The sequence below is a fragment of the Ixodes scapularis genome, unplaced genomic scaffold, assembly GCF_016920785.2.
Source record: "Ixodes scapularis isolate PalLabHiFi unplaced genomic scaffold, ASM1692078v2 PGA_scaffold2__306_contigs__length_199485367, whole genome shotgun sequence".
NCBI lineage: Eukaryota > Metazoa > Arthropoda > Arachnida > Ixodida > Ixodidae > Ixodes > Ixodes scapularis.
The window spans coordinates 61,962,150-61,987,815 of record NW_024609857.1 but is presented as its reverse complement, the minus strand read 5'-3'; the positions used below and the strand labels follow the sequence as shown (position 1 = coordinate 61,987,815).

Here is a 25,666-nt window from a genome sequence, read left to right as displayed (position 1 = left end):
GGTCGCGAGCCTTGGTTGAGACGCTGGTGAACATGATAATAAAACCTTTTCGATGTAAATATAAGTTATAAGGAAATAAAAACTGCAGGTACACTCCCAAAAACAATTAATGAAAAAGTCGGTTAAAACAGATCAATGTTAACGCACGTTTGCGAACGCGTGCATTTCTTGATGATGCGGGCAGTTGTGTACCCCAGTGTACCCTCAAGATAGACGTCCGTTGAGGCAGAGGGAAGCGAAAAGGAGATATCTAAGACCCACTCTCGAGTTTCCTTCCCTGCTCAAGCCCGCAATCTCCAACTACGCCAACTTCTCTTTCTTTTTATTTTATATTTGTATTTGAGATTTAATTTGGCCTGCTAAAGGTAAAGGGAAAAAAAAAAGACTATTTTTATTTCCGAAGTGCTCGCAAAAAGCTGGCGCACAAGAAGGGTGAATGAGATGCAGATAGCCTGGCATCAATTCACAAATAAGGTAGGCCAGCCCTAAAACTAAAACTGAAAAAAAAAAGCTAGCTTTTAAAACTTGGTCTAATGAAATAACAGAAGGTAAAAAAAAAATACATCCTGTTTTCTGAGAAATGTTGAGAAGCGTTTTAATACCTTTTGTGCAGCAACGAACAAAAATGCTTGTCGTTATAACACCTTCCCTTATTATCACATCGCATTAGTGGATTTTAGGGTAGACGAAACGTCCTCTCCTGTTGTGACATTATGAAAATGGTCATATCCACTATAACCGAGGGGGTCATTGGTAATTCTTGTATGTGTACTTAGGGCTCAAGCTTCTCAAAGAGGCACACAATCCCTTGGTGTCCTCCTTCCACTGCCTACGATTGCAAGAAGAAAAAAAGAGGGGATTAAAAAGAAAAGCTGATGCAGCTTGACTCCACTTGTTTTTTCTCCCTTTTTTTTAGAAATACATTTGGTTTTTTTTTTGCTGTTTTCACTAAACAAGTGTGCAAACAAAAAAAAAAAACATGATCTTGGGTGGTGTTGTAAAGAAATCACCTAAGGAACTGAAGATTGCCAAGCCTCCTTTTGCGCTGGTCATCAATGCGCGTGACAACGTGACTGCAGTCGACTTTACCAAAATAAACAATATTGTTTTCTCTCCAAACAAAAAAACAAAAAAAAAGAGGGGGGGGAGGTTGGGGGAGGCCGTTGAATTAAAAATGTAACGATTTACAAGGAATCTGTTACGTAAATATGCAAGGAAATTACTTTCCAATTACTCTAGCAAATTTGTAATTATTCCGTTACAAAATTACTGAGAACTCTAAGGGAGAACAAGTAATTTCGTTACTTGTAACGGATTAAGTATACGTCTGATCCACATATCATCGCTCTGGTTGCGTGCTCAATTAATATGTCATCTTGTTTGTGTGAGTCGTCTGTCGTGTGACTTTAACCGAAAAGAAAAATTAGAAAGGCTTTATGCAGCCGCGGAAAGAGGAACAACTTCGAGTACTGCCAGTCGAATTCGTTCAGACCCAATTTTTTGGTCATCAAAAGATTTGCTCTCGTCAGTCAGGGCATTTGTATTTTTTGCATATTTTTTATATTAATATAAATTCATATTTATGTCATGCTCACAGGAATACAGAAAGGGTTTGGGGTTGCCGTTGCGCCTTTCATAAATATTAATTTCTTCGGACCGGAATAACCGTTTCTCGAAGAAAACGCAGATGAGGAGTATACATACTACATAGAAGGGCTTGCTTGTCCTTATTCTTTTATCGCAATTAGTAAACGGATACAAGCAAATTCACCACAATGGCAGCCATGCGATACTACGATGCTAATTCTCAAAAAAAAGGCTGTTTCTCTTGTGGGCTCTTACGCCGTCCGAGTGCCACCGCGCACACAATTATCATAAAAAAAAAAAAAAAAGAGGAGAATTGGCAAAAAAACGCGGGTTTCTTCAATGTCTATTCTACGCACCCAGACCACGAAAGGTCAATGCGAAGATATTGGTTCTTTTGTCACAACTCTGATTACTGTATGAGATGAAACCATTACATCAAATTACCGCAGTTCACATCGCGAACACAGTAATCGCGCTTTTCCGTCACGAGCAAGCCGAGGTCATCTGGAAGCGCTGTCAATATAAAATACGTTCTATGACCGCCTTTCGAAAATGACATCAAATAAAACATAAAAGTTTAGAAATCTATGCATATTGGAAGTGTTCCGGGACTGCTTGATAGATGGCACAAGTGTGGTCTCTCATCACAAGTGTTCATAACCAACCTTGAGTGCGAGCTAAGCTGTGCATGAGGCGTGAGCGAGGTGAGCATCGTCCCCCAGGAGGACCATGACCAGCCCGTTTGGCGCCCAGTTCAACCCACGTGCACCTGAAGGACGGTCTGTACGTCTTTGTAGTCGTCGGAAGCGAATCCCGGACAAAAGCTCACCGGACAAAAGCTCGCCCATTTTTTAACAGACCCGGACAAAAGCTGACCAGGAGAAAATTTCACGTTGTCTTATGGGGATACCAAGTTTAGATAAACAAAGTTTAGAGAAAAAGGTGATGAGCCTCTTTTTAGCGAATTCGGACACCGCGAAGCAGCGTGTATGGATAAGTCAGGTGAGTTAACGTTTTTGTAATGAGCCGCCGCAGACTGCCACCGCGAAGCGGCGGGAGCGCGGCAGGGGGCTTGGGTTAACGCGCGCACCAGAGATACACACGCGAAGTAGAAAAGCCTTTTTTAAATAGCGTCCCCTTTTTCGATAAACGGCATTTCTCTAAACTGAGGCTCTGCTTTCTTTAAACCGTGCTTCAATACAAAGTGCCCGTTCTCTAAAACGTGTTTCGACGAAATGGCATTCGATCAACCGTGGTAAACCCTTGCGTGGGATGGGGTACAAGATCACCTAAAAATGTTGAAATGTCCATCGCGTCCGCATTTTATTTCAGCCCGTGTTTCGCCCGCGTAGAAAAAAAAAAAAAAAAGAAATGAGGTGAGCTTTTGTCTGGGTCTGTGAAAAAACGGGTGAGCTTTTGTCCGGTGAGCTTTTGTTCGGTTACCGCGGAAGCAATTGGGTGAGTGAGTTGTGGGCCCTTCCAGAAACAGCCAGGGCTTTTACATAAAACGTTCAGCCTTTCCACTCTCGTGAAGAAGGAAAACCAGCGAAGCTGTACTATGGTGGAAATTAAGCATTTATAAATGTAAGGAGTAAGGTCTTATTGGGTAATTAATTGGTTATGAGAGAACCGTATTATCCCCGGTTGTCTTCGTTATACCACGTCAACCGCTGAAGGCTCATGAACGGGAGTCGAGGCGCCATATAGTCGGTCCTCCACCGACCTCGGTAGGTGCTCCGGTACGGGTGGGTACTTGTAGCCGTTCACAGTCGCGAACCGGGGCACCGCGACTTTGAGCAGTTATTCTCGGCACGTTCTATACGCCGGTTCTTTGTAGACGTCTGCCGACTCGACAGACTGCCGCAACGTGCACGCGCCAATTTCCCGACTCTTCTCGTCCGACACGCCGCCGATCGTTTCCGGCGAACCAGAGTCGGTCACCCACGGCGCACGGGACGCCAAACGGGTTCTCCACGAACTCCCTCAGGAGCCGTCAAAACAACCCGAAAGCCGTGGTAGTTATAGTGCGATTTGAAATAAATTTGGTCGTTTATTCGAAATATCAAAAGAAAAACACAAGTTATAATTTGCGATTAATTCTTTTCCAATGACTGGTAGTTTTAGCCACTACGTTCCATGAGGCGCGGGATAATGATTACGAGTTTGGAAGTTAGTGGACTGGCGAGAGGTGCGCATAGCCATCGGGGAGCCCGTAGTCACCAGACCGCAGGTACGGGCACTGCGGTGCTATATAACTACACTCAATTAATCGTGAATGGACCCTTTAAAGCATTCAATTCGGTCAGGCCCCCATGGGTTGGTATTAGGAAATGAATCGACCTTTGTCCTATTATTTTCTAAACAATAAAGTGCCTCTGTACAACGTGTGCTGAGCAGCTCTACATAAACTGCCTCTTTCTCGGCTTTCCCTGTTGTTCAAAGGCTTCTTCGTAGTAAGTGCACACGCGGTGCTATGCTGTATTCTTTTTTTTTTTAAGTTTTCGTTTACTTTACGTTGCATTGTGGCTGGAGAGATACAGCGCGTGTTGAAAAGCAAAATGTTCGAAATATTTTATTTTGCTCGAAAACTAAAAAAAAATATGCCGAACGAAAAAAAAAAAAAAGCGATACGGAGCGTTTATGTTGGCGGTATCACAAAACGGTAGCCTTTGAAGTTTAATTTACTCAGCGGGACAATGCTCGCGCCATATGTCACTCGCAGTCGCCTCGTCGACGTGCCGCGGCAGAGTGGAGTCCCTCCAGAAAACGGGGCCCGGCATTATGTCATTACAGCGCTCGATCCCATTATCCCCTCGTCGCTTCACCCCCAGATCAAAGTACGGCTCCAACTCGTTGGATTACAAAAAAAAAAGAAAGAAAAAGAAGAGAAAGATTCGAGGTGAAAGAGCCGTCCACTCGAGGCCCCCCAAAACCCGCTATCATCGAAACTCAACGCCACCTCCGGTCACACCGCCAACTGACGCATCCAGTGCAGCAGAAGACCAGGGCAGAGACCGAATAGCAGACGACACATCCTTCAAGCCTCGACGCTCCAGCTTCCACCCACTTGAAATTGCTTAGTCAGTGGGGCCTCCAAAGGGGGTTACCGAGAGAAGGGAAACGTTGTATCAGGGTGTGGAGAGGAGGGAAGGAAAAAGAGAGGAAGAGGAGGGGATCCAGTCCCGAAATGGCGACCGAAGAGTCCTCTCCCCGTCCAAACGCAGTCATGGAGCCTCATTATGTCGGCGACGCCGTCGTTGCAGACGACGGGATGCGGGCCACTCGGCAATATGGCGCCCTTTCATTCATGGGAAAGGGGGGCAAAGTGACGCCGTTTTGGACGTGATGGAGCGGGAGGAGTTGGTCATTGTGGGCCCTCCGTCGGGTCCTGGCCATTATGCGTCGTCCCGGCAGGACCAAGTGGGGATGTTATGACGAAATGGGGGAGGAGGAAGAGAGGTCTGCGTGACGAGGACTGCTTTTGACAGCTGCCGCAGCGGCGACAGCGGGCGGTGGACGCAGGGCGCAGTTTTGGACAGTGTGGGAAAAAAAGAGGTTCCCCTCCGGACGGAAGCTGGCTTCTGGGGCTTGCAAACTCCCGAGTTGTGACACCGATAGCGGTCCTCCAGTCAGCCCAAAACAATTAGCCAAAATTTCATAAAAAAAAAAAGAATTATGTTTTACTAACTGGTTTGTGTGCATTTCGAATAGAGGGAGTTTTAGCGAGTCGTTTTGACACACGAACGGTTCGTCCTCGAACGCATCGCCGACGCCACTGCGCGTGCGCGCGCTGTTCGTTGGGAGCTTCGGGATGTGCTTCTTGTTCGTTCCTCCCCCTCCGGCCGCTGGAGTCGGTACCGCGAAGCAGCTACAACCGTTGACGACTCGGGAGAGACGATGGCGGTCGGATCGGCGACTGACTTCGCCGGTCCAGCCGAGCGTATTAAGGCTCGAACTAAATCATCTCGAGAACTGCTCTCGATGGTAAGCGATCGCGACTGCTGTAGACTACGCATGTGAGTAAATTTTCGTAATCCAGGCAAACGAGCCGCCGCGGCGACCGCGAGCATACGAATCGATTTGGTTCGACGTCACACAGCGTGAACGATCGTTCAAGTTCTAGATGGCGGTCACACTTTTGACCCTATCTAGATCTGGAGCTCTTGAAATTCCGACCGGTAAATGCCGTCTTGTTTACATCAGTCGTACGTACGCCGTGAAACTCGAGCCCCGTACGCCACTGGTTTGCACGCTGCAGTGCGTTTCAGATGTTTACTAGAAGATGGCGCTCACGGTCTAACTCAATCATCATCGTCGTTTACGTGGTTGCGCGAGTTTTACGGTATGATAAAGCACGTTAAATTTTACGTACGGTTTCACGGAACGGAACAGTTGCGCCGTACATAATTTCGCAACCGTGTGCTCCGAAAACGACTAGCTAAAAATACGGCTACACCCCGAACGTCTGAAAGCGTGCTTACCCGTCGCAGGCGAATATGCCGTAGTGCTTGCCGGACGAGTGGTCCAGGCACACCTTGCAGGGGATATCCAGCAGAATGCGGCCTAGAAGAGAAGACAAAAAGATTGCTGAACTCCTTTCTCATATTCGGAGATCGAGAAATGAGCATGCCATTCACCAATTCATTGTGAGTATTCACCAGCGTAATTCCGTCCCCGTTTTGTTGTTATTATTCAGAGGCGATTTTAAAAATAATACTTGGCGGGGTGGGGGGGGGGGGGGGGAGGGGGGGGGGGCAGCGCACCCCTCCCCTTTCCCCCCCTAAATCCTCCGCTGTTATAAATTGTCTGGCGCGGGCCGAAGGCGAACATTCCAACGATTCCCGAGACATCTTTGAATGCGTACACAGTGAGGATGACCCTGAGAACCTGAGAAGAGATAACGGAAGTATATAGAAACCCGGCAACTCTAAAGCGCGGCCCCAGAGACAATGCAGAGACAATTACGTGAAAATAAGACCATGACATGAGGTTTGATTTCCCGCAACGGCTGGAAACGATCTTGCTCATTCAAGACATATGATAGACTCCAAACATTCCTTAATTCTTGCCAGATTTATTCAGCAGCCTTAGCAATACAAACCGACGCTGTTTCATATTTAGCAAGGGTATAGGTTGAAACGATGATTGGCCTTCCCTTTCACCAAAGACATTCTATATGACTTCCACTCAAGAACCGCCGCCCTTGCGGAAGCAACCGGCGTTCCCTCGAAACGACACTTCTCGTCTCGTCGTTCCCGAAACTCGCCATCAAAAACCAGAAAGACGCACCGACTGCAGGTGCCCTGACGCGGATTCCCCGCAACGGCATACACGGTCACGATGAATCCTTCCGAGCACGGGCGTAAACTTCTTCCAAAGAACTAAAGAGCTCGTGTCATTCTACGGACGCTGTCACCTCCCAGTTAATAGGACGGTCGGTCGGTCGGCGCCGCCGCGTGAAACACGTTCACTGAGGAGAAGAAATAGCTGGGTTTTTAATGACGCCGCGGAGTGCAAGGGAAAGAAAGACTTCTCGGACGACTCCGATAATAAGGACTGTCTGTCTCGTCGCGAGCAAAGGCGCCGAACGACTGACGCGAACATCGAAGCCGAGCCGCGTGGTCCTCTTCTTTCAGACCGCTCAAAAGCAAACTTTTATCAAAGGTATAAGATGCGTGACGCGCGCCGGGGTTGTGGGGGTGGCCGTAAATCAGAAGTCGCTTCAGAGCAAGCGCCCGCGCTCTTCCCATTGAGAGGCTCACGACACCCCTGCGGACCGTCTTCAAAGACACGACGAACACGCTGCAGAGAGGACGACACGATGGCTTTTCACGATAATGTGGCGCGTGAAAGGACACCAAAACAATTTAAGCCGCCACCCCCACACATTCACACCGCGAGGATATATATATATATATATATATATATATATATATTACACCAAGTTGAAGTTTCGTATTCGTCGGAAGAAGCAAGAAAAAAAAAATAAAACAGACAGCACCGGTGACACGAACTCTACCGAAGAAAGCTCGACACCCCACAAGCCGCATTATACTAAGCTCGTAAATTCGAATACACAGCGCCCACTCTTTTGTCAAGTCGTGTGATTACTACTAGTAAAAAAAAAAGAAAGAGAATAAAAAAAAAGCATATATATCTCCATATATGTGTGTGCCGCGTTTTTTGTTTGTCTATTTTTTCCACAACTTGGCGCGGGTCTATACTCCGTGTAATGAATATACGCACCCGAGCGCGTCATAAAACGTCCGACGCTAACAACGATTGAAAGGAAAACGCGTAAAAGTTGTTGGAAGGCAGATACTTACCGGGGGGCGTCTTTCGTTTCCACGAAGATAGGCGAGCAATTAAAAACGCGCTTCCGTAATTAGCGGTCGAATAATTAACGAGCCGCGAGTTCCTCCAACCACATTTACGCCACTGCGTTCGCTAACGGGAACCAGCTCCCGAATAAACAGCCGCAGGTGCTCGGAATTGTAAAAAGGCATTTTCGAGTGGTCGGACAAAGACAGGGCGTCGTGCCGCGGTTTGCTTGGTCAATATTGGCGCCGTTTGGCCGCCGAAAATAAAAAAAAGGGGGGGGGGGGGGGGCGCTAACTGAGCAAACTGTTTGCCATTGTGAGGAGCCAGACGCTCTTCTATTACACGGTGATGAGTTTGGTTTATTGACTTTTTGATGCTTCTCAAACAATCGTAAATCTTTTTTTTTTTTTTTTCTTGAGAACATGAGGGGTTAACAAAAAATTTTGGATCTTGTTGCGTAAAGTATTTCGGGGTAAGGAAGAAACCCGTAATTAGGCGAATAAAAATATTAATGATGAAGCTTGAGTGTTTTTTTTTTTGTTTTGTTATTGTGTTAGACTTGCAACAGCTCGCCTGCGTCCTAAACCTTTATGTGTTAGCGTTTCGAGCCAAAGCCCCTGACTTATATGTTTTGCCAGTATTTTAAGTTATCTTAAGTCTTTTTGTTTTTATAGGATGCCAGCTTAGATGTGAAAAAAGTAAGCGTTCTTTTTTATTTATTTTTTTGGTTTTTGGTTTTAGTGACTGTCGACTGTTGCAGTACCAACGCATAAAATATTAGAAGAAAAAACATGCGGGTCTTTTTGCTTCATTCTATATGAAGGTGTCACGCCACGTGCCCCGAACCTTTTTTATTTGAAAAGAAATCAGGTTTAAAGGGACCATGAAATGACTTCTTTACTTTTTCCAGATAACTTTTACAATAAACCGTCAATGTTCACTGAATGCCGAACAGGCATCCGTTTTCCTCTCGGTTTATTAACTTCTACACAAAAAATTAATGAAATATTGACTTTTTCTTGACCGCAAAACAAGCCGTGACGTACGATGTTTCCGGAACCGGAAGTTCTCTCTGCAGTAGGAGATGGGAGCGTTAGCGAGTTGGGGTGCGCCGGTGGGTTTTACTGCGCCGATGTCACCGACGTATTTTCTGAATCGGCGCCTCTCATCGCCGCATCGCAGCTGAGCGAAATTCAATGAGATACGTTGCGCTACAGCGACAGCATGGGACTAGTCCCATACGCCGGTATGCCTGTTGGGAAGTGCAGATGGGAACAATTTGCCGCGGCGTTTTTCGCGGTCTCGGAGATGCAGGAGCGAGCCGACGTTAAAAAAGATACGTTTGAACTGTCAGCAAGAGCCACGTAAATACCTGTTCACACTCGGAGCGGACGCGCGCGTTTGATGAAGTGCTGTATTCGCGCTGTTGGTAAGCGCTTCGGGACCGATCTTTTACAATTGCAACTCGATACTGACGCGACACTCGGCAAAGAAAGGTTGGACCGGTATTGCACGTATACCTCCCACGAACTGTTACAGCTCGACAGTGACGTGCAGTCTGTCAGAATAAAAATGGCATACCAATAACAAAGTGTACATACCGTGCTACGAAGGTAATCCATACAGCGTTTATTTCAGCTCTAGATCACACAAAACAAGGAGAGGATCGACGAGGGTCCCTTTTCGACGAGTGTTCGTCAACACTGCCTCGGAAAACAAGGGGAAGAGATTGACCTCACCTCTTAACCTAAAATTGAGGTCAGCGATCAAACTATTATACGGGAAGGGTCCACAAGGGTACCCCACAAGGGTAGCGCGGGCATATTCCATTCAGCACGCCAGCCGGTCGCAGGCAGACAGACGGTCTTGCGACGAAGCAACGCTGCGCCAAGTCGGAGTGCCTGCTAGGCCTATATTGTGAGAGCTTCGTCGGAGCGGGATTCGCGGCTGTTGTCGCTCTTCTCGGGTGTTTGTGGATCCAGCGTTCTTGTTCGTCGTGGTTTGTTTTAAGTACATTTCTTTCTTGCTGCTTGAAGTCGGCACGCGCGAGATGAACACGTAGAAAAATAAACGTTCAGTCAGTCAGAGTTTTGAGAGGAAGGAAACCAAAGGAAATAACCGTTCTGAACTTGGCCCTGCCCTACTGCGCACGCGCAGTAGTTGCTTCGTTTACCACACGATAGATGGCGCTTGGCTCTCAGCATTATCAAATTTGGCAATTTTCGCCACACATCTCTAATTATGCTACAAAATGTGGATCTGAATATTATTTAACAAAACTTTTAGGAAACATTCGCCGGCTATTTATTGTTTACGATCGCGGTGCTGGTGAGGTAGGCTCTTACCCAATAGGCGATGTGGATTCGTCTGACGTGCACCGTTTCTGCGTATGCATCGTAGTGAAAAGGCAGAGCTTTCGAAGGAAAGAAGTCGCAAAAGAGTCCAGTTTTCTTTTAAAAGTTCTATAGCAAATAATTTTTTTTGGCTCCCTAGTCTTGTGTTTTTGTGTTCCTTTTCACAGCTTTTACGACGTGCGGTGGATGAAATTCGATTTTAAAATCATTTCATGGTCCCTTTAACCAAATGCTCTCCTCCATCCCTGGCCGCCATAGCTATCGGCATGACTTGGATCAAAGCTGTTCTCGACAAAGGACACATTCCTTTTCCCATACCTACTGTTTATAATGGTGGTACATAAAAATGAATTCTTGTTCTTGGAACATTTTATAAAAAAAAGTTGCTGTATTTACCCTTTCTGCTCTTCCTGCCTGAGTCATTCAATTGGTCTGCAGTATGCAATGAATAAATAAAACTGTAAATAATAATATCCTTAATTGCTTACAAAAAGTAACGTGATAAGACCCCTAGTTCGGTACAATCAAACTGCCCAGTGGTGCCGGCTTACATCAGTTCCATGCTACTTCAGCAATTGAGGGAAGCACGCGACAAAATTCGATATATTATTTACGGCTACGTCGAAATTGGCCACGGTGGACGAAACGCAGTTCTATGCTGGAAACCGTTTGGACATCAATTGTGGAGTGATCAAGGACGGGAGATGAACCCTTTCTCCGCACTGCATTATAAGAGGCTAACACGATGATAACAGCGAGAAAGTGTTGAATCATCGTATATGTACACTGGATTATCAAAGTCACGAGAATGATATCCTATCTATGCTGTTCGCCTCGAGATTCAGACTGAATTCGGGGGAAGCGTGTTCTTGCTTATCCATGGTTCTGTATGATGCAAGTCGTGATTTCCTCTGTCCACAATGCACGTGGAAACGCAGCATTCACACTCAGTGAACAGAGAATGGTCAAGGCATAGCCTCCTCTACTCACAAAGCCTGGCAGTTCGACGAAGGAGCCATATAGTGCCCGGTCGCAGATTTGGAGTGCAAGGAACTGGTAGCGCAGAGCATTTCTCGGGGAACCTGGACGTCATCGCACAGCTTTTGCAGTGGCGAGGACCCGAAACATGGTCTTCAAACCCGACGAGAAAAGAAGGGGTAGCGCGAGGAACCCCGTCCGCTCGTGCTACCGCACGAGCGGACATTTCATCGCTCGGGAGAGATGTGTTTCGGTGTCTCGCAGCAGCGGGGCGCCCGCCCACAGGGCTCTCCTCTCATACATTTCCCGCGCCACAGCGTGGCCGTATGTTGTGTAACTGTGCTATGCTTGAAGACAACGGGAGCACGCGCTTGAGCGGTGATCAAAGCTGTGCAGGCGTGCTCTCTTCCCCTCTTTGGAAATGCCGCAAAAAGCAGTCCACGAGTACATAACTCATGACAAAGCAAAACTAGGGAAGCCGACAAAGAGGAAGCGAACGCGTAAATCGTTTGGAAACTATCGTGAAGCCTGCTCTGCCCTATACTCCTTACGTTGTGCTGGAAATGCGACACATGCGTAAGGTGCTGCTAGATTCTCGGTGACTGGCGGTGAACGTTAATTCTGATTAGGAACTCTGAGAATCACTAGAAAAATCATAATTACAACTCTGGTCGAACACCTGAATGCTGACTGTCCCAGAGGTAATGCCACAGCACAAAAATCGCAAGCTATATGAGCATTATCTTCTTTATTCTTTTAATTGCCATTAAATCAATTATCTGCTGAACGCTTCGCTAAGGGAATAGAGGACCTTACGCACACACCGTAGATGGATGCTTGTTGGCAACAAACTTATTTCTTGGTGGCTTCTTTTTTGTTTTACGTGTTGCTTAGTGATTCGTCGCTGGGGAGCTGGTGAAAAGACATGCAGGAATCTTCTCCGAGTTTGAATGGCAGCTCGGAACACAACACTATAGACAATCACTGAGGCAACCGTTGAGCAGGAGGGTAGAACTGCGACTACTGAGCGGCGGCCATAACTGAACGCCTTGCTGCTGAGCACTTCGGATGCAATAAGCAGCAGCTTTCTCTGAGCATATGCGCTGTGAAGTAAGCTGGCTCGCAGCGCGCCCACGTTGGTGCTCATGCTTTTTTCTGCGACTGAAAAGGCCGCAAGAGAAGAAGCGATAGCGTGTGTCTATAGACGCTTTGCACACGCGCCAAATTACAGCCGCCATTGGTGACCTTCTCTTGTCTTACCGAGATGCCGAGCCACTGAAACGGTAGTTGACGATCCTCTACAAAGGCCGATGCTTTAGAAAAGGACACAGTTGAATCTAATGTGGCAATAACCTGGCCTTCTATGGTAATGATGAAGTGAAATAAACGGAATAGGAGGAAACAAAAACTGAAGGTCAGTTATGGCGGCGTCCATGCACAGCTGCTGCAAAGCGTCTATAGTCCGGCTGTGGGCAGACTAAATTACGGCTCTATAAACAAACACACACCAATTTTTTTTTCTTTACTTCACGTGCTTGTGGATCCCAAACAACATCACACCGAGCTCATAAAATAAAAAACGAGGGAGACAGGAAAATTCGTTTATTGATACAAATACGATGGTGACTTGTTACAAAACAACACCGACGACATAAGAACATGGGATAAAAGAGAGGCAATATATATATATATATATATATATATATATATATATTAGTTAAATACCACGGTATGTTTTATGCAAGCTTCGTAGTTGTCTGCTTGGTTCAACCAGCTTTAAGCAGGCAGGTGACGTGTGAGAATGTGTAGCGAGGCGGAACGTCGATTTAGTTTTGATACGGAAGGAGAGGCTAGCCGAAACAAAACTCCAAATAACTATCTCTTTGGATGAAAAACAACAACAACAACAAAAAACAAAGTGTAAGGACGAAAAAAAAAAAGGAGAGCACGTAAAAATTAGGTGCTTGATTACTGTCTATTTCGAGTCGCAGAGAAATGAAGGAGATGTTGTGGAGTTGTGACGCAACTGAAGTCTTCGAAGATAGCCAGCGGGCAACACGACCACAGGCCATGCGTCGCACCTGGGGGGAACCCACGCTCCGTGGAACAGCTGTGGCACGTGATACGGGGCCCACGTGGTGGAGACGACGCGCTTCGCTGGGCGGCAGCACCTTTCATTAACCTCCCGCGGTTTTTGACGGTCCGCTCAATGGACGGGGGGGCTTCGAGGTTGGCCGGGCCTCGGCGATCTGCGCAATCCACGCGCGCAACTGATGGAGCGAGACGCGTTCGACGCTTTCAAGACCGGGAATGACGAAATCAAAAACACGCGTCAAAGCGCGCTTTCTTTTTTTATTTTTTCTTCTTTCTTTTTTTTTTTAAATTTTAGCTGAAAGATGATGCTAACTGACAACAAAATCTCGAACGGCGACGATGGGCCCCGAGCGGGCATGGTGCCCACATTAGACATGCATAAACGCGTGTTCATTTCACTCTCTCACGGCGAGGGTATAAGTGTGATGTTGTGGGAAAATGTCGATATTATTAGAAGAAGATAAAAAGAATAGATGAAGATGACCTGTACAAGGGCAAGAGTGTCACAGTCGGGATCAGCCAGCGGCCGGCAGCCAGGACTGGGCGTTTGGGACATGACCGCACCCCGACGCTCCACCACGATCCAGCTCCCATCGTCGTCTCTTGGTTTTCTTGACATCTTTCACTTGCGTTTCGAACCATTGATTTACACCAACTGACTTAAAATACCGCCTGAATGCTCAACCAAGAACATAATATAATAAATCTCTTCTTACGGGCCTGTGGGCATGTGGCGATTCTCTGGTTCTTGATCGGAAGGTAATTGTCAACTTCGGAGAAATATTTTTACGACTTTTCACGAGATTTATGTTTTTGCATTCAGGCGCTTTGGAAATTAATGTAGTCACGGCAGCAGGTACGTTCTCATCTTCGTGCTTTGGCGCAGAGCTATGGCAGCACCAGGTTACCAATACAGCGAGGTTTAAAGATAGGTATAAACATTGACTCTATAGGTACAACCGTTTATTCGTGCCCGCATATATCCACTGCGCCAATACCCATATATCTTGCATCATGAGACGTCATTTGCGGCCATGCCAGTATTTTAAGCGCCGCTAGCGTTCGGTTCGCCGTGTGCGTTGCACACCGCAGAAGTTGTAGTTAGAAGAAACCAGTAAGTAAAAATAAACGTCAATGCCTGCAGCAATGGCGACACTTGCAAGCTATGAGGTTAACAGTTCATGGGCAACTCCTCCCACTTCTTTCCAAATTAGCCGAGCGAACGCTGGAGAGAAGGTCACCTCCTTTCCAGAGGCTCCGCTAAACTGGAGAGAGGTGGTAGGAGTTTTCCCTAAACTCTTAACATGGAGCTGTAAAAGTGTGTCGTGCGAGGTGCTTTACACGAGCTAACAGATTTTGTCAGCGCCTTTAGCTAAGTTTTAACTTCGCGCCCGTATACCCGGAGGGACACAAAAAATCGTATGCCAACTTTAAGAAAAAGAAGAAAAAAAAAAAAAAGAAAAGAAAAGACCGCATCTTCACGTGGTGAACGATGTTGATTGGGGCGAAGCTCTGGTGGTGCTTGTCTGCGTAGACGCTGAGCCGCAGCATGTCGAGCCTTTCGTTCGTTTTTATCCATGTCAGAAAGAGAGTGTGTGGTATGGAACGTGGTTATATACGCATTTGAGCATTTGACCGCAACGCCCTCTCGTCTATAAACGTTGAGCCAGTGCATGCAAAGTTTAACGCGATTATATACGCATTTGACCGCAGTGCCCTCTCCTTTATAGACATTGAGTGGCTACATGCAACGTTTCATCTATGACAAAAAAACCCAGCTCTTGAGTTACTACCACATCTCAAAGCCCCTACTCGTCCCGCAGTCGTGGCCGAGTGGTTAAGGCGATGGACTAGAAATCCATTGGGGCCTCCTCGCACAGGTTCGAATCCTGTCGACTGCGCAAACATTTATTTTTTGCCCTACTAGCTCGTGAGCTCACGAGCACGTGCTCACGTGCTCGTGAGCTCACGAGCAGGATCACGAGCACGAGCACCAGCAATATCGATGTGAGCACGGACGCCGGACTGACAAGGGTAGACGAGCTTCACCCCTAAAAAAGAAATGCAAGCCATCCCGTTTCTCAACACTCTCTTGTATAGAAGTCGTCTCGAATAGAAGTGCGGACTAAAGGCCGAAGCTCTGTGTCAAAAGGCGAGTATATCTCGACGCCTCCACCGATCACGTTTCACCGTCGCACTCGCATATGGCGAATTCGCGTGGTTCTTTCTGCGCGCTCTCGAGCGCTCTTTCCAGAGCGCGCGAGATCGGGTGGTTGAAAGAGAGTGCTGCGGCCTGATCGGGTGGTTCATTCCGAGGACGCCTCTCCCTCTCAGAGCGCTCTTTGGCACTCCGTGTGTAGCCGTCGGAGTGCGGAGTGGCGCAGGCGTCACGTGGTACTTGGACGGGGATCACGTGGTTTTGTTGACGATGGCCGGCAGTGGTCTGTGGTTCGGTGGTGGTGTGCGGGGTACGGCATGACGGCGGTTGATATGTGGTTCTACGAAGTGCTTGTGAATTCGACGAGGCGAGGATTACGACGGACGGGATGACATTCCTTTGCGACCGTAACAGAAAAAGTCGAAGTGTGAAGTATTCCCAGTGCTTTCACGAGATCGTTCATCTCACGGCGGTGAATCCGCTAAGCCTAACCGACGAAGAAACAGCTCGCAGGGCTCGCCGCTGTTTTACCGGGTTTTGTGGTCGCTTCAAGAAATTTTCAGGTTTGGTAAAAGTGCGTTCAAAGGTTTGTGTTGTAAAATAAAGGGAGAGCCGAATATAATGCACTGTGATTTTGGCCACACGGCGATGCTTGCACGATATTTCGCCGTGACAAAAATGCGGTCGCACGCATGACCGCTATCGCTGCGCGTTCACGGACGAAACCGCGATGAGTTGACAACTCTTTCCAAGCGTTGGCTTTCGTTCCATTCTGCGAAAATCAATTCGGATACTGCCGTTTTCTTTTTTTTTTTTTTTTTTTTACATGCCGATGCGTAAATTAATTTACGTCCCAACAGCTATTTCATCACGTTGCGAGCGTAAATTTTGCTCAATCGTCCACCGTACGCTGTAAGATCGTGTTGTTTTTAACGCATTACCAATGTCAATAAATATGAATTGCGTGACTGGTCTGAGAATCTCAGAGCGCTCTGAATCCAGCAGTTGTGATCGGCTGAAAAAGATCCCGAGTAGCTCTGGAGGCGAGGAGGGGGCGCTCTGCTGAATCGAGGTCAGAGGAGAGAGGCGACCACGCGAATTCGCCAATAGTCTCCCCAATAAAGGCGCGTTCACACTCTTGCAACCGAGTACGACCGAGAAAGACTTCTTGGGACCGGATGCACTGAGCGGAGCTGGTCCTAAGAGATCGCAAAAGGCTTAAAAACCGGTTTGGTCTCTCTCGGTCGCACTCGGTTGCAAGAGTGTGAACGGGCCTTAAGAGGAGTAATCAAGTGACGCTTCGGGCTGCTGGCTTCATATTGTAATTCCGCCACTGTTAGAACCGATTCCCCGGGCAATCACGAGCGCGGTTCACGCGACCAGCCCTCACCGAGGCGGGGGCGTGCCACCGCCCCGCTGCTGCTTTTTTCCCACGCCTCGGCGGATTGGCACCGAAGGTGACGTCAGGTGGCACGTGGACTTCGTCACGCCGGACGGATTCCTGGTGCGCCCGTTCGCGGGTCGGTGGCGCCGCCGGGGAGCTCTGCGCCCGACACGCAACGCCCGCTTCACGCCACACGAGGCAGATTGGTACTTCGTTCAACGCTAAGCCGACAGTAAGATGTAGGCTACGTGCTCGTCGAACCAGTAACACGCCAATCTTTGGTCACATGATCATACTCCCGGCCATATACCCATGAGAAAGAAGGAGGGGACTGGTGATGAAAGGGAGGCGATTGATTGGTCCGACAAGGGCGTAGTTTCTATTACACTGTCAGCTTACGGTGAACAAAGTACAGCTCTAGCGCGGGTGTCGCTGCCCGCGGCGTTCGCCAAGAGAGTTGCGGCGTTCGCCAAGAGAGTTGCTGCTCTCGCCGCACGTTCCGAACCGGCGCCAGTATTTTACGGACAATTCGTTTCCGAGCAACGCAGGAGGGTGACGGAAGGCGTTAAAGCACTGCGCTGGCGGCTTACTGACTGCCCCTCTCATATATGATGTGCGAGGGTGAGTCAGTGCCCGCGGCCCCGGTTGAACTGTCTCCAAACTTGTTTAAAAATTGAGATCCGAGTACGCTTGCTGGGGTTGTAGAAATGAAGACACCATATTCTCAATGTCTGAACTGAATTGAAACGACCACTGACCCCGACGCTCATTCTTAACACCACGTGTCGTATATTAGCGTCATATATACGCGACATAGAAGAGTTGTCTTCTACCACGGTTTGGAAGATGACGATGAGCAGACCTTTTTTGTTCCGTTATATTTCTTCTGGCGGCGGCCTCACATTACGTCTCTCAACTCAAGTAACTGCGATTGCTGCCGACCACTATGAAACGTTTCATTCACTTAATCTTCCTCCATAATCGTAGCATTCTTATTTGGCCTTATGAATAATCAAACTGGCGACCTCCCCTCATCACAAGCCCCCTCTCTTCTTTCCGCGATATAAGGACCTTCAATCCCATGTCACGCGATTCTAGTGCCCGCGCCCAGGTGCATTTATATGCGCACACAGGCTTTTTTTTTTTTTTTTTTTGCATTTCTAACGCAGCAGCAGAAACAAACACTCTTAAAAGAAACTGAAGTATATTTTATTTGCAATCTATGATTTAACATAATCTGTTGACTGAAAAAAAAGGAAGAAAAAGAATCGTGTACAAGCAGCACAGAGAAAGATGCTACAGGTCGCCCGAAAGTGACTTTCATTCAGCCTGCGAGAATCAGATGCCGTCGACAAACTTAGTATGGAACAAGACACGAAGTCTAACATTGTTTCAAAACAAGCCGACAAGACTATACTGAAAGTCCTTGCATTTTACTGTGAGTTAATTGACGAGACTGGAGAAATTTGAGCCTTTGCACTTTTTGCAGACAAGCTGCAGGGGTGTGGGCTTCTTCGCACGTTTACACGCTGGATACAACCTTAGATACATCTATATACCCAATAGACAACCAACGGGCACCTATGTGGACTTCAGCACCACCCAGAGGTCACGAGAGAGATGTGCTGCCAGGGTAACCATTCTCTAAGAACCGGGCAAGAGGTCATTCATTAAGACGATCTAGAGCTGACTCATCAGAGCCTTTGTTTTTAAAAGGAAAAATATTGCAATTCAAGAAACTACACTATGAACAGCTGGTGATAAAGGTCCGACTTAGACACACTGATTACGATAACCATTCATAGCGAGACATATAGGAGACCATTTTGGTTCTGAAAGATTTGAGGTGTTTACAACTTAATATACAGCCCTGTTTTCTGTTGGACCAAAGAGAGGACAGGTTCTCTCTTTGGTCGAAGGGGCCATGCCGTTTGTATAAGTCCGTCACTTATCGGGGGCCAGAGTGGGGCACAGGTTGAAGAATATACGAGTGCTGCATGAGCGCTTGGCTGGGACTCGTGTGAATTCCGTATGGCCACGAGTGCCCCCAACCAAACGCTAATGAAGCACTCATGTCCATAATCTGTGCACAGCGCTGACCTGCGCGGTAGCTGAAGTAGAAAAGCCAACACTATATACGACCTCGTTATCTAAGGTGTTGCTTGGTCCTCACGCAACTAATTACTTCACTTCTTGAGAGCTCCAAAGGTGTGGCCAAGCTCGCACGAGCACTCTTTCTCTCTTTCGTTTTCTGGATATATCTGTCATGTTACCACGGTTGCATCGAACAACTAAGTTCATCAGATTACAAACAAAACGCGAAAGCTAGCGTAGAAAAAAAATTACAAAAGAAAAGAAGACGAAAAAATCCTTTCAAAAACATTAAAGTTGCCGCCGACCATCCACTAACCGACATATAGCATTTCAAAGCTTCCACGAAGAAGAGATGTTTCGTATCACACGTTGACTGACACTCCTTCCGGGAGACTCCTCCTCAAAACCGAACTATAAAAGGAGACCAACAATTTAACGAGAAGAAATCGGCCCCTCTTCTTTGACACCGCAGGGGCCCACACGTTCGCCTCCGAGAAGGCGCTTAGCTCATTCCCTGATTATCATGCGACCCGCATTCTTAGCGGAAATCTGCCACAGCGGTCTGCGCGCCTGCAGAAGTTAGATACGTGTCACAATCTTTCATCCGTGCCAATGAGCGCGCACGCACCGACCGCACGTCTCTATCGTGGGGCAATTTGGGAACGTTGTTCGCCTGCTCGACGACGATCAAGCTAACCAATGTGTCACATCCCACCTATTTCTGTTTTTCTTTCCTCGTCTCCAACAATGCGTAACTTATTCCGGGGAATTCGCCGAAGTCGTCTAGCAACAATGGGCTTCTGTCGCGGCACCCGGGTGGAGTCTTCCCCGAACGGCATCGTCGCCGTTCGTGACCGCAGAAACAATCCCTCGGCTGAGAGTCGCGAACGAGTTCGCCGAATCCTGGCTGGTGTCAACCTGCCGCGGCGTGCCAGTGGCGTGACGTGCAGAGGAGGCCTTTTCTGGGACGTAGAGGGGCGGCAGTCAGTACGCGGTGGTGTACGTTCCACGAATGGCTTGCTGTCGCAGGTGCTGTAGTCGCTAGCTTCGCTGCCGATTCCTGACCCGACGCTAATTGAGTCAGCCCGCTAACGCCGACAGCGGTGCCATGGAGGAGCTCGAGCGGATACCGTGGAGCTCGACGTTTAATCATTAAGCGATCGCTGCGCCGATTAGTCGTCGTTGATTTTTGTGTTTACGAAATGGGTATTGTTTGTTCCATAGCGACAGCTGTTATAAGGATATCCCAGCTGCATTCGCGGCGGCGTTGTGCTAGGGCGAAAACATCGTGACGATAACCAAATCACGTGACCACATCCAACCAGAGTAATTCAACGCTTAGCTGAGAGAAGCTGGAGCAAACATCCCGCTATTACGGCGACAGTCATAGCGGTGGCTGAACAGTACCTGTCTCGATGTGGTCGAAGGCAGATACCTTGACGCATCTGTGCAGTGTATTCCCTTTCCTGCATACTTCAGCGAGCACGAGACAGCGTCGTGTGTTATCGTGTAAATAAAGAGTGGATATGCGTAAAAATGGGTGTCACACGACAACAGCTGTCGTTGTCACTCCTTCGCACAGTGCCCCAAAAAGCTGCGAATTTCTTTGTTTGACGTAATGTGTTGTTTAAGAAACGAACATGGTTGTCTTGAAGTCGGTCGTAGTGCAAAACGTACCAAATGCGCTAATTTCTTAGGCCCGCTCCAGACGTGGCGATTTTTCCCGGTGACTTGGCGTCGCAGCACAGGAAACACCGTCGCCTCTCGCGTTCACACGCAGCAGCCGCTAAAACTGCAATCATCATCATCAAAATTGTAATATCTTGCACTCTTTAGACAGAACGTTAGTTGTTAGTAACGAACTTTTATATTTCCAAACGGTGTTGAGAAATAGAAAACTTATCTTCCCGAAACAATTTAGTGAAAAGACGATCACCTGGTCCCATAAATGTGACGCCACTGCTCCGACCAAACCGAGGCTACTCAGTTTTATTGTGAGCGTAGCAAAAGCTACAAGAGCGAGTTCCGGGCTTTCAGCGCCCCCGGCAAGCACGCGCACTCGTATACAGTGCAAGCACTGTTCGGGGCCACATGCCCGCGCTTATACCATCGGCTGCGTCTGAACCACACACCGTGGTCTGAACTTAAAACGAAGTACAATTATAAAAATCCCTAGTTAGGCCTAAACTTGAGTATGCTTGTACAATTTGAGATCCTGGCCAGGCTTCAATATCAAACATTCTCGAGTCCATCCAAAACCGTGCTGCTCGTTTTATTCTTTCTAATTATTCTCGTAATGCAAGTGTTTCCGCAATGAAATTAACCCTGGATCTACCTGTCCTTGCCCTTCGTCGCAAGTATCTTCGCCTATGCCTATTCCACAAAATTTATCATCATAACCCGCTTCTTCGAGACCAGTTATATCTTCGTGCATTCTACATATCGTGTCGCACTGACCATCAGTTTAAGGTGGGGACTCCATCATGTCGAACAAACATATACTTTGACTCCTTCATTCCAAGAACTTCTAACGATTGGAACCACCTCCCTGCCCCCATTGCTGCATTAAAATTAACTGTTGGGCTAGTTGGTTAAACATCTTAATTACAAAAGCGCACTGAAGCGACAGACTTCAAGAAAGTAGCCAACGATTTTATACTGTATAGTACCACTCCTCTCTGTAATGCCTCCGGGCCTTGAGAGTATGCAAGTAAATAAATAAATAAATATATGGGTGTTGATATGGACGAATACAGGGGACAGGATTTCGCTCAGAAAGAACCATCGTTCGAAAATCGGGCGTTGAATAAACCTATAAATAGAATAGATATAAAAAGCCTATAGTTGCCAGTCGCAAAGTTAATTTTCTGCGGGGTGATGCGATAATTGTGCCCAGCAAACCTAATAATTATTTTTTTAATAAAAAAAATATTTTTCAGGTTTACGGCGAGCTAAACTAAATGTTTACAAGCCTAGAAAAATATATTTTTTACGTATGTATATATATATATATATATATATATATATATAACCATTTGTCTGTCAAAGGCTACTATATATATATATATATATAGTAGCCTTTGACAGACAAATGGTTTCCCACAACGTATACACAGTTGGCGGATCGTCCTCTTCAAATTGAAAAACTAGTGGCAACATTCTGTTCAGTGGGATTTGGCGTAATTCCTTACATTCTGCATAGTGTAATGAAGCGTCACCTGCCATGGTAAAAGGCAAAAAATAAAAATAGTATGCAAAGCCCCAGGTTCAGTCGCTAGCTTCATTGTATATGCAATTATCACGTGCGGCGTCGGTACTTCGTCTTCGAGCATAACTTCGCTGCGGTGGCTATCCAAGGCCCAGTGAGCCAAGAGAAGCGTTGAACCCAAAACACGTGACATCGAACCGGGGTCGTTCAGTCCCCCGGTTCCGCTTTCAACTGCACCGCTCCGACACCCATTGGCCTGCTCTTGCCCTTTGCGGGGCACCAACAACCGACTTTGATGACGTCACGCCTCTGCAGTGATGGCGCTGCTGTCGGCGCAGCGCGTTAGCAAACGCTTAAGCTCACGTTCAACTGGCATCTGCGCACGCGCATTTGCCCACACCTGGTGTGGGTAAACGCGGTCTTGTATTGCAAACAGCGTGTTAGTCTACAGCAGGCGGGGATATTGCTGACCGGCGAGAGCAGAAGGAGGGTTCCAGGAGCCCCCGACGGACAAAGCGCGCCGGCCGCGATGATTCCCCGAACTTGCACCGTGAGGCCGGACTCACCAGAGGGCGGTTGTACCGGTGCACGCTAAACGAGCCGTCGCACAGGAGTCGCGTATGCAACGAGCCGTCAATCCACCGGTTTTCGAAGAGAAGCACTTGCGGCACCTTATATACAACACCCTTCCCGGAATTATGCGGATGTTTTCGCCAACGGCATCGGCGTAACCGAGTGGCGCATTATGGGAAACGTCCCATAATGCAACGCACGGGTCTCACTTGTGACCCGCGCGTTGTATCATAGGACATTTCCCATAATGACGTCAAACGTGACGTCACAAGGGTCCCGCGCTTTGCCTTTCGGGAAACGTACCATGATGCAACGCGCGGGGCTCACTCGTGACCCGCGCGTTGCATTATGGGACTTCCCATAAGGATGTCACACGTGACTCACAAGGGTCCCGCGCGTTGCATTATGGAAAGCGTCCAATAATGCAAAGCACGGGTCACTCGTCACCCGCGCGTTGCATCATGGGACGTTTTCCATACTGACGTTAAGCGTGACGTCACGGTCACTCGTGAAGGCCACGACGAAGGAATGCCTCCTCCTCCGTACCCTCCCCTCCACCTACTCAAGAGCTCCGATTTAATTCGGCATTGCTTTTCTTTCCCACAGAAAACTTATGCAGCAAGCTTCATTATCTGAAGCTAAACAGAAACATACGAGCGCGTAAATGTGGTAGTGTCAAACAGTCAAACTTACTTTATAGATGTTTCTGCACCGGGATCTACATAGTCTGCCTCAAGAGGCATCTAATGTCTTCACATGTACAGGGTGTCACAAAAAAAAAAAAAAAAACTTTTGCAGTTTTTTTTTTATTGCATCGCAGAAAGCTCATTCTCCCCCTAAATGTAGCGCTAGAGGTCACAACCAGATGCCAAAGTTTCAGCCCTATCCGATAACTTAATCAAAAGTCATAAGTGATTTTCTGAAAATTTTAATGGGAAAATGGCGGCCGACGGAGTTTTCGAATACATGGGGCTCTATGGCACCAGAAACCGAAAACGGGCAAAACGGGCTCCATTTTCCCATTGAAATTTTCAGAAAATCACTTATAACTTTTGATTAAGTTATCGGATCGGGCTGAAACTTTGGCATCTGGTTGTGACCTCTAGAGCTACCTTCGGACTGAGAATGAGCGTTCGGCGATGCGTTTATTTTTGCGGTGAAAAAAAACCCTGTAAATTTTCTTTTGCGACACCCTGTAGATGAAAAATTTAGCCAGCGTAGTACGACTGCTAGCAGGGGATCTTAAACGTGTGTCAGTGATACACGACTGCAGTCCGGTGTACGATATTCACTCATATCGAGAATAAGGGCGGAATATGTGCTGTCAACTGTGCAGCGAACGAGTAAGAACATTATAAACGTACAGCAGTAGTACAGCAATATTTGTAAGTGTCCCGAAAGCGTTTCTAACTGTGTTTACTGCGTCCTGAAATGTTTTCTCCCAATTTCCACCTGATGACGTTATTGAAGTGGAATGTAGATGCCTGCCGCGATCCTGGTGGTGGGCAGAGAAACGGAGGTGGAAGCGGCCGACGCCTATTCCGCAGGTCGCTTCCCAGCTTGGCAGTCCCCACAAGCTTCAGGAGCTGGTACCCTTCCGCGACAGCGATACTTGCCTTTATTCCGACTTTTTCTTAAGCAACTTCTTCGACCAACCGCAAAGATTGCGACATCCGACGAAATGCCAGGCAGTCTCCCATGAGGTCAGTTGTTAAGACTTAGGGACCACTTTCGGTGGGTGGGGGAGGCATATCGCTAACCACACAAATCCGCGACGCCTTCCAATCACTTATAGTAAATAAAAAGTGTTACACGGAGCTTCCCCCCTCCCCCCCTTTTTTTTTTCTTTTTTTCTTCCCCTTTCCGCCGGGAGCCAGCGGCGCCGGCTGTTTAAACTTATTCGCTGGTTTCTAATTTCTCTCATTACTGAGCGAGGGGCAGGTAAGTCCGCGTCCGTGGCTCCGCGAATTCGCTCGACGTCCTTCCTGACGCGCAATCAATGAGGCCGAGCCGGACTGAGTGTTTTACGAGACGGCGCCGGCGTCGTAAAGCAGGGCGGCGAGTCGATCTGGAGAAGGCCCGGCCTATCGCCTTACATGCGAGCGAGGCGCCCGCCTGACAACCGCCAGAGACGACGTTCGAGTGGCGGAAGTCGTGCACGGGGCTGCACGCGTGAAGTCGATTAGCCGCGTGACGAATGGGCCCTCGGAGCCACGCCTCGAGCCACGACGCTTTGTTGGGGCCCGTCGACCTCTCGATGAGACCTCGTTGATGCAGTCGCAAACAAATTATGTAACGAGCGGGCTTTATTTAAATACGCGAATAGCGAGGATTTTCTACGCACTGTTCGAAGACAATGCCTTCGTTCGCTCGCACAATCTGTGCGCACTGGACGTGCGCGGAGACGGGATTCGCATGAGGTGAAGCGTTTGCAAACAGTAGAGCGGTGAGGGTATCACCACCTAGCCTCGTTACACGCCTTCCTCTTCAACCCGATGGAACGTCACCGCAGTTGGACGGCGCTAACTCAACTATGAGACCCGAGTCCGATGCCGTCCGTCCCTTGACATGACGCGAGGCCCGGTCGAGCACTGATGCAGCGCTCGTATCCAATCTGCGTCTTCGCTTTATTTACTGTGATGATTTCAAAATTCTAGTGGCTTTGATTACAGTTGCGCGCTTTGGGCTCGAAGTGATGCACTACCGGCGCGGAGGTAGTGCATAATTTGGCTACTCAATAAAGGTAGCCAAATTATTAAAAAAACTACCCCAGAAAGTAACCGATTACAAGTAATTTGATTGCTTGTAATGTGTGCACCCATTACGTGTTCAACGGTGAATGTCAATAGCAGTGGTTCTGAAGGGGGGGGGGGGGGGGGGGGGGGGGGGGGTGTCCGCGATGGCATCCTCGTGGT

General features: G+C 47.8%; 1 protein-coding gene across 1 annotated transcript in view; it reads right to left on the bottom strand.

Moving 5' to 3' along the window:
* Positions 1-25,666, bottom strand: part of LOC8036703 (nuclear receptor subfamily 2 group E member 1) — a 52,901-nt gene that overhangs the window by 24,626 nt on the left and 2,609 nt on the right. Inside the window, exon 2 of the mRNA XM_042291410.1 lies at positions 6,069-6,150. Coding sequence (XP_042147344.1) covers positions 6,069-6,150 — 82 coding nt within the window. The remainder of the gene's footprint in view (positions 1-6,068; positions 6,151-25,666) is intronic.